The following is a 9,664-nucleotide window of genomic DNA, read 5'->3' on the forward strand; positions in this document are numbered from 1 at the left end:
CTACTGACTCCTCTCTACCCATATACCCCGCACTACAGCTACTACTCCCTACTGACTCCTCCCTACCCATATACCCCGCACTACAGCTACTACTCCCTACTGACTCCTCTCTACCCATATACCCCGCACTACAGCTACTACTCCCTACTGACTCCCCTCTACCCATATACCCTGCACTACAGCTACTACTCCCTACTGACTCCTCTCTACCCATATACCCTGCACTACAGCTACTACTCCCTACTGACTCCTCTCTACCCATATACCCCGCACTACAGCTACTACTCCCTACTGACTCCTCTCTACCCATATACCCCGCACTACAGCTACTACTCCCTACTGACTCCTCCCTACCCATATACCCCGCACTACAGCTACTACTCCCTACTGACTCCTCTCTACCCATATACCCCGCACTACAGCTACTACTCCCTACTGACTCCTCTCTACCCATATACCCTGCACTACAGCTACTACTCCCTACTGACTCCTCTTTACCAATTTGCCTATGACTGTCCCCGAGTATTTTTGCTTTTACACCCACCTGCTCCCAGATAATGTGCACTGTAGCCCAGTTGCTTCCACCATATTGAGCACAGTGTCCCCCCCCCCCCCCCCCCCTGTATGTATGATTTATACTGTGAGGTACACACTTCTCATGTTCATTCAGAACTGAGGTCACAGCTGAATCCAGGTAACTGTAGTATCCAGCTTCCCGGGCCTCTTTCTTATCTTGCAGCCTATCCTCCTGCACCTCCCTCGTCCCCAGAGAGCGGCGCTGCAAGCCTCATGTAGTGAGGCAGACTGTCCTCTGTGAAGAGTCCGTTCCTGAACGGATGGAGCTCATACTGATGTCATCATTCTGACCAAATTAACTGAACAGGCCAAATAATTAGATTAATCGCCCAGCCCTCCCCTATACACATAGGTGAGGCTCTGCGGTGGGTGCTGTACGCCATAACCCTACTGGAGACCGATGATATTTCTCTGTCAGTCCTCCTTCTCTGCAGCTGCCATATAGTGCACACCCCATAGGAGCCTGCTGCTTGGTCTACTTAGGGAATACAGGAAGGGTTGTGTCTCCAATATGGCCGCCCCCAGGGATTTAGAAATAAACATTAGTTCTTTTCTGCAGCCTTCCACTGAATGAGCGCATGAAATGAACAACGCCTGATGTAATGAAGTGCTTTATACTTCGGGTGTTATGTTGTAGTAGTGCCATGGCCCTGCAGATGTTTCATCTTTGTTCTGTGGTCTTGCAGCTTCTGCCCAATTCTACAGATGCAGGAATCGTTCCGAGCGCAGAGGCTTCTGAAGTGAACGGGATGGATGACAGAAGCTGGAGGCTGAGGTTTGGCTTAGTGAAGAAAGAAAAGATAATCCTCAAGCGGATGCCTCTGATTGGGGCTCAGAGCGCGACGCAGCCTGACTCGCGTCCTCGGCTAGCTGTCGGGAAGGACGTGGAGGTGAGTGGCCGCACGTTTACTGCTTCATTTCTGCCTCGTACGGGATAGACATATCCACACTGTTCACGCATAACCTTTCCATTTGTACGTCCTAGCAGGCGTTAACACTTGAGCGGTCTGCTTTATGGCACTGAACACTTTACTTGCAGTTGAGGCTGGTAAACTTTCTAATATACTTTGCTTTTCAGTTTGTCTCTGTTCTTAATAATTCTGCTTGCTGTCAGTGAAATAAAGATTTGTCATCCAGAGCATGACGACCAGCCGTGACCTAACCCAGCTCAACCAGTTCCAAATGTTCACAAATCTGTCCCTTTTTCCCCCCTCATAGGATCCTGTGAAAATGCAATTGAAACGAAAGTCTTCCATCGAACAGACTGTACCCGCTTCGAAGAAGCAGAAGAGGGCAGAAGGCGGTGATCTGGGCCCTGTAAATGTGCCTCCTGTCTCTCCATCGTCTTCTCCTGTATTCAGCTGCTCTGCTGTAACAGGAGGAAGAAATCCTTTTCCTGTAACAAGAGACTTTGAAACTACCGAGGCCTCAAGGTCCATCTGGTCTCCATCATACTATGGGGAAGAAGCTGCTTATCCACCGGACAGCAAGGATTTCCAGGTCCATCAGGAGTCTACCGAACACTTCAGTCCAGCTTCACTGCCGAGATTTCACATCGACTCTTTGTCCTCAATGTATCCTGATGAGACCACCAAGGATGAGAAAATCCAGAGACTAAAGGAAGTGTTGGAGGAGCGCGAGAAGGCGCTGGAAGCTCTGCGCCACCAGAAGAACACCTAACTGCATTGGTTAATATTAAATGTTTGTTTTCTACCATGAACCCAAAGACTGGTGAAGCCCAGACCCCATAGATGGGAGCTGCATTATTTGATTTGTAATATTTTGGTATGTAGACCATCTGACATCACAGGCAGGGACCATGGTACAGTCGTGGCCAAAAGTTTTGAGACTAGCACAGATTTGGTCTCACACAAAGTTTGCTGCTCCAGTTTTTTTGGAACTTTTTGTCAGTTGTTTCTATGGCATACTGAAGTACAGTTGGGGCCCATTCACAGTGGCTTTTTTTCTGGGTGGAATTTTGTCATGGACACTGCACCAAAATTTGGATGGCGACCAGTCTTCCTCCCATTGGTTTCAGTGGGATTTGGCGTTGCAATTCACAGCCCAGTAGTTAAAAGCTGCGGCCACACCAAGAAGGGTCGTGCCCCTTGTCTGCACGTTGTGCGGGCAGCTGTAGATTGAAGCCGTGGAAGCTGTCTATTCACTTCTTAGCTCCATTCAGTGGAACTAAGCCACAAGCAGGGTCCGAGGCATCTGAAGTGAACAACAGTGTCTGAAGCCACCAGGGTTTCTGCCGCGGTATACACAGCAGATTTTGTGTCAAAATCCTCCTTGTGAACAACCCCTTATAAGTATTTCATAAGTTTTTATTTTAAAGAGGGTTGTCCTCAGGATCGGCAAGGGTCTGACACCCAGCACCCCCGGCAATCAGCTGTTTGAACAGATGGCGCCCGCAGTGTTCTCTTGCCGTATGTCTATGGGACAGCAACAGTGGACAGGAAAAGAGAGGTGGGACAGCACGTGCTTACTCAAACAGCTGATCTGTGGGGGTGTCGGGTGTCAGACCCCCCCGCCATTCTGATATTGATGACCCGTCCTGAGGATAGGTGATCAATGGAAAAAGCCTGGAGAACCCATTTAACTTATCTTGACAAATACATGAAGTTTATGCAAAGACTCAGTATTTCCAGTGTTGACCCTTCTTTTCCAAGACTCCTGCAATTCGTCCTGGATGCTGAATATCAGCTTCTGGGCCAAATCCTGACTGCTAACAACCCGTTCTTGCCTAATTAGTGCTTGGAGTTCATCACAATCTCTTCTTGTTTTGTTCATTCTCTTTTTGAGGCTTAACCACTGGGGAGTTTCCTGGCCAAGGACCTAAAAGAGATAACAGAGTGCCTCTGTGAACAGAACATTGACATTTTGGGTCCATGTTCAGGAAACCTCCAGATCTCAATCCCATAAAGAAACGGTCATCAATCCTCAAAAACCGGATGGGCAAACAAAAACACGTGATGGGTCGTCATCAGTCAGTGTTTGGCCCAGAAGCTAATATCTGGCGTGCCAGGGCGAACTGCAGAAGTCTGGAAAAAGAAGGGCTAATACTGGAAAAATATTCAGGCTTTGCATAGATTTAATGGGATTTGTCAAGAGAAGTTAAAAGAAAAGTATGAAATGCTTATAAATTGACTTCAGTATACCAAAAAAATCTGGCAATGTCAGTCAGTCCAAAAAATGTCTGTCAGTCTCAACTTTTGGCTACGGCTGTACAGCCATTTACAAGTGAGGATCACAGCCCTTTCATTTCAAGGGTCTCCAGCTTCAGGGCCCCACCAGTGTAATCCCCTAGGTCTCTAACCTCCCTATAAATATAGCTCGGTCGAACTCTCGTTCATCGGGTGAAATGATGGCTGCACCAGCACATGAATTATAGTTTCTGGGCAGCAGATCGCTGTCTAAAAAGTGATCTGCTGCCCATAAATAATGCAGATGCATGAGAGCGAGCTATTGCAATAGTGGAGGGGATCGCTGCATGTAAATTGAGCACTTCAGCCGCACTGAACGAGCAGCCGACTGTCGGCAAGGGACGCTTCCTTCCGGACAATCTGATGTCTGTCTGCCCTTAGGCCCCTATGAGACTGCTCCATTATCGGGAGCAAGTGTTCATGGGAATGCTTCTGATAACTGGACTATGTAATCAGCCGATGAATGAGCAAACCCTTGGTTGTTGTGTAATGGTCAGCGTTCCTCAGGGTGGCCAGTTATCGGAAACGCCTCTCCCTGTCTATAAAGGTCACATTTGAGGGGGGTTTCACTGTTGTCACCTCCCATTGACCCTTCTGGATCAGTCACAATAGCGTAATCACATGTAGGCGCTCTACCACCCCATAGATCTTTACGATGCGAGTAAGGCTTTGAGGTGACAGGAGCCTGGTAGACGAGGCTTGGTGAGGGGCATCGGATGTTGGCTACGTTTCGACCTCTTATGCTCTTGATGTCATGTTACCCGGCATATCGACTAACACGTTTTACGTTTCTGACTTAGCTGTGAAGCCTGGATTTTTATGTTCTCCCGTATATTGCTCACCTGTCAATAATTGGAGGTTGTTTCTAAAAAAAAAAAGTTTTTTTAAAAGCTTCATCTTTATCGAGGCGAATCGAAGTGCAAGTAGATTGTTCATTTTTAGTGTTGACTGTTCTGAGGTGGTTTTCTTCTGTGTCAGTGGACGTTTGGGGTCATTGTAGGTTAGAAGAGAGGACCACCTTCAGAAACGTTTCATGATGACACATAGAAGGCCTATGTGCCTGGAGGGGATGTTTGCTCAGTGTTGCCACCTTACTGTCCCTGCGGTACAGAAGCGGCTGTGTCGGATCCTACTAGTATTCGAGAACCTCTTCGTCCCCTGGATGCAGTTACGTTGTAAGAGTTCCCTCTAGGATCTGAGTGGTCAGTATTTGATCAGTATCTTGTTACTATCCCTGTGCTGTGATCCTTCATGTGACAGTATTGTCACTTAGGACGGGTTCACCTCACCATTTAGTTTTCTATTCTTCTGAGTGGTCACACAGGACTTTTTTTTTTCCTAAAAATAACAGATGCTCAAAATAAAAGATCCTTTTTTTTTCTGTTCTTCAGAAGAACGTAAAACTAAACGGTGATGTGAACGCGGCCTTAATGTTATTTTCTTCTCTTTTGTGCGCCTTCCCCGTATTATGTGATTTGTCATCTCTCCTTCTCACAGTTTGTTTCACATGACTGAAGTCCACACGATCCATTAAAGCAATCTGCTTATCCTTTCGTTAAATTTCTTTCTTCACAATGTTCTTGCTATCGGCCTCGTGCACAAACCCCGAATTTGGCATCGCTACATTACAGTAGAGCCGCGTAAGGCGGAGAACGGGCAAGCGCGCTTCCCACCTCTGGTCCAGCGAGGAGTGGGGCTGACGCAAATTGTTTTAAAGCTGGACGACCCACTTTTCCGTGTCCTACCAGTGACTACACCAGGATGGATGCAGCAGATTTACTGATACTCACATAGCAGTAATACAAAGCATGGGAAGGAAACTTTAGTAGGGCTAAATCCTACGTTCCTGGACGTCCTCCATGACAGAAGGGAGGACAACAGCCCGAGGTTCTCTCAAATCACGACTCTAAAGTCCATAATGTTTGAAGAAAGTATGAACGCTTGACTGTGTGGCTGCTTTTCATATTTGGACTGTGGAGGCATCTGCATGCTCTACTCAAGATGTTCAGATGGCTTAAAAGAAATATGTCACCAAAAATGTTATCTACCAGATAGTAGCACATCTCGTTTTTTTCAAATCTGTTTTTATTTTCTGATTGCAGATTTGTTTCTTTTATTTTCTGAACATGATTATGGGGGCGGCCATCTTGCCTGAGCTTTTCTTAACAGCATTTACAAAGCATTAAGAAAATTACTTTACAGCAGCTACATGGTCGATAGACACAGTGGTCAGGAGTGGACCTCATGGGAGAGGTTTCCAGGTTCTGTGACCTGTGCAGAGGTCATTGTACAGGGAGGGAATAGATAAGCTCTGAGAATCACCTATTGCGAATGGTGGATCCTGTCTTATCAGTACACTGAGGTGATATCATTATTGGCACAATTAGAATGACAGATAATCAGATAACTGCATTAAAGTGATCTGTACTGCAGGAATTTATGGTTTTTGTTTATATATTAACATGGACATGGAAAATTTAAAAGAACATCAAAAATTCTTTAAAAGTATGGTAAACATAATTTAAACAATCCGCCTTTTTTGTGAATGGCCCTTCATTTCTATAGGACATGTTTCTCCTTGGAAACTCTAGGATTACTGAATGGAGGTTTTCTGACACATTTCTAGGGTGCCCGTTAAGACCACCTTCCCTTTGTTCTCCATTGCATACTGGTTTAAAAGATTTGAATCTCTTCTCCAAGATTTTGTTATACCTCGATTAGGGATCAACCGCTATTGATTTTTTTAGGGCTGATACCGATAATTTGTGAATTTTCAGGCCGATAGGCGATAATTTATACCGATATTCTGTGAATTTTCATTTTAGAAAAAAAAAATCCTACACAAATCTGCTGAAAGTGAATGTTTATTGTTAACGTGAATTTTCTTTTTTTTGTAAATCTTTCTTTTTCATTTATACTTTATATATTTTTTTTTATACTAACTTTTAGCCCCCTTAGGGACTAGAACCCTTGTCCTATTCACCCTGATAGAGCTCTATCAGGGTGAATAGGACTTCACACTGTCCCTGCTGCTCTGTGCACACAGCAGCAGGGAGATTACCGTGGCAGCCAGGGCTTCAGTAGCGTCCTGGCTACCATGGTAACCGATCAGATCCCCAGGCTTACGCTGAGGGGAGAGGGGACCCTGTGGCCACTGCCACCAATGATTAATGCTGGGGGGGGGGGTGCACTGTGCCACCAATGTTTTTAATACGGGGGTGGGGGGCGCACTGTGCCACCAATGTTTTTAATACGGGGGTGGGGGGCGCACTGTGCCACCAATGTTTTTAATACGGGGGTGGGGGGCGCACTGTGCCACCAATGTTTTTAATACGGGGGTGGGGGGGCGCACTGTGCCATCAATGATTAATACTGGGGGGGGCGCAGTGCACCACCAATGAAGATATTCATTATACAGGAGGCGGGAGCTGGCTGCAGAATCACATAGCCGGCTCCCGACCTCTATGAGCAGTAGCTGCGATCCGCGGCACCTGAGGGGTTAACTACCGCAGACCGCAGCTACTTGTCGTAGAGGTCGGGAGCCAGCTATGTGATTCTGCAGCTCCCGCCTCCTGTATATGAATGAATAAGAGATTTATCTTCATTGGTGGCGCAGTAGCCATAGCCCCTCCCCTTCTCTTCCCATCTGTCTTTTCATTGGCGGCAGCACAGGGGGAGGAGACACTGCTTCCTTCTCTCCTGTGCTGCTGAGGGAGCACAGAGAGCGCTGACAGCAGCGCAATCCTTGTTCCCAATACGTTATCGGAATATCGGCAAAATAGATGCCGATAACGGTCAAAATCCCGAATATCGATAAAACAGATAATCGGTCGATCCCTAACCTCGATACATGAGTACCCCACGTCTGACGTCCAGAGTATGGGAAAGTAATTCCTGGGATTCGCACAAAAGTTAGGCAAAATGATCTATTGATTTCGGTAAAAAGATGATCGTACTTTTTGGAAGGAATTACAATCTGAAGATTATGTTCTAAACTTTTGAGGTATGGCACACGGATGAATAGAGCCGGAATCTTCTCCACTCTCCTTGTGGAGGTAATGGCTACAAGGAAGGATGTCTTGCGAGATAATTTTGGTTCTACTGAATCCATTAGTTCAAAGGGTACTTTACAAAGTCCTGTTAGGGGGGGGAGTTCAAATCCCAGGGAGGAATAGACTTTTTGAGTGCAGGTCTTATTTCTGAGTTGGCTTTGGTAAAACTTCTAATTCATTTGTGATCTTCTGGTGGAAAATCTAAGAAACTACTATGGTCGAGATCTGTACTTTTAATGTACTTGGCTGAGTGTTAGCAAAGCCTCTTTGAAGGAAGTCTAGAATGTTTGGAATATTTTGAGGAAAATTACCTGGATGTTCACATTGTACCCACTGAGGCAACACCGAAATGAGTCAGAGTGAATCGTATGGGAAGCCGAAAATCTACGTGAGTGAATAATCCATGAACCCCTCCACGTTTTAAGTATATTTGACCAATAATTGTGTGGACATCATCGCTGTATAACTAAATAGCATGGAACGCTAGCAGCTGGTGGTAAACACGTGGTCCCTCAGCTCTGCATGAGACTAAAGAATCAGGAATACAGAAACCACAAGTTACACAGAGTACAGAAGGAGAGTAAGGCACTACAGCTTAATGGAGAAGGCTATGTGGTGAACAAGACTTCAACGCTCTCCCGGATGGACATGGTCATCTTCTTCATTATCTTTTATGGGAAGCTTGTCGCTTAAAGGGAACCGGTCACCTCAAAATTAGATATAAAACCGTCAACATTACCTTATAGTAGCCCCCAGTGCGGTGTGCTGATGAAACCTGGCTAACTGCGGGAGCCAGGATCGCGCAGTAACAAGGAGCGCATGCGTGAAACTAACGCGATCCCAGGCCGCACTGCAGGATGTCACCCACACAGAAGAGGGGATGGTTAGGGGGCGTGCTTATCTTGACTTGAAGCAAGGAGGCTGCTGCCCCCTTGACTTTGGACTGACCGGCGAGATAGCGCTGATGGCGATTAAATCATCGTTTTTGTCATGTATGGAGCATCAGATTACCGGATCAAACACATCATTAATAACAGACTGGGGGCTACTGTAAGGTAATGCTGGCGGTGTTATATGCGATTTTTAGGTGACAGGTTCCCTTTAATTTATTGAACTGTATTACAGCCCTTTTTGGTGGTAATCAAGAGATATGGAGTTAAATTCAAGGGATTTTCGATTTTTGGTATGAGCCCGCTATTCTAGTGAGTACTTTATCTCTAGCGGAAGTTTTAAAATCGATTATTTTGATGCCAGGAAGAATTGACTGTTGGAGAGGACACTCATGAAATTTGCTCCAAAAAATATGGGAATGCAAAAGGTCGTGAGATCTAGGATGGACATAGCTGCTCTTGGGAAGCAAGAACTTTTTTTTCTTGAACAATTAGATATTCTCGGTTTGCATTCTGGTATGTATGATTGCTGCCACCTTAATGGATCTAGGAGAACTTACAAGGAGGTCTTTGGTTTTTCGAGATTGATCAGCCAACGTAGATCTGATAGAAGAGTCAACGGTGACTTGCACAACTCGTGATTAGATGCTTCTGTGTTTTACATTTATTTTTATACTTGTGTTGCTGATGTTGTTTACAAGGAATGGTGAAGGTCCTGACCAAGTAAACCAAAATTTGTTGCAGCACTCTTATTTTTCCGCAAAGTGTGTGTATGTTTGGGCAGGGCAAGTTTGTTTGGCCGCTTTTTCATTCAAGCCTGGCCCGGAGATAGATGGTACTTAAGAATTATAGGAGAATCGGCAGAAAGTTTTCTGCATAATGCATGATTTCCATTACCAGTTTTGCAGGACCCAAAAAGTAGAACATATTCCAAACAGTA

The 9,664-nt window shown here is 45.6% G+C and overlaps 1 protein-coding gene across 2 annotated transcripts in view; it reads left to right on the top strand.

Annotated features, from left to right (window-relative positions):
* The window catches only part of LRIF1 (ligand dependent nuclear receptor interacting factor 1), a 35,397-nt gene extending 30,062 nt beyond the window's left edge, over nucleotides 1–5,335 (top strand). For both annotated transcript variants that reach the window (XM_044284979.1, XM_044284980.1), the window contains exons 3-4: nucleotides 1,263–1,466; nucleotides 1,795–5,335. In XM_044284979.1, the coding sequence (XP_044140914.1) occupies nucleotides 1,263–1,466; nucleotides 1,795–2,256 (666 nt within the window). In that variant the 3' untranslated portion in view covers nucleotides 2,257–5,335. The remainder of the gene's footprint in view (nucleotides 1–1,262; nucleotides 1,467–1,794) is intronic.
* Nucleotides 5,336–9,664: the final 4,329 nt, after the last annotated feature.

Source organism: Bufo gargarizans, chromosome 3 (assembly GCF_014858855.1).
Source record: "Bufo gargarizans isolate SCDJY-AF-19 chromosome 3, ASM1485885v1, whole genome shotgun sequence".
Classification (NCBI taxonomy): domain Eukaryota; kingdom Metazoa; phylum Chordata; class Amphibia; order Anura; family Bufonidae; genus Bufo; species Bufo gargarizans.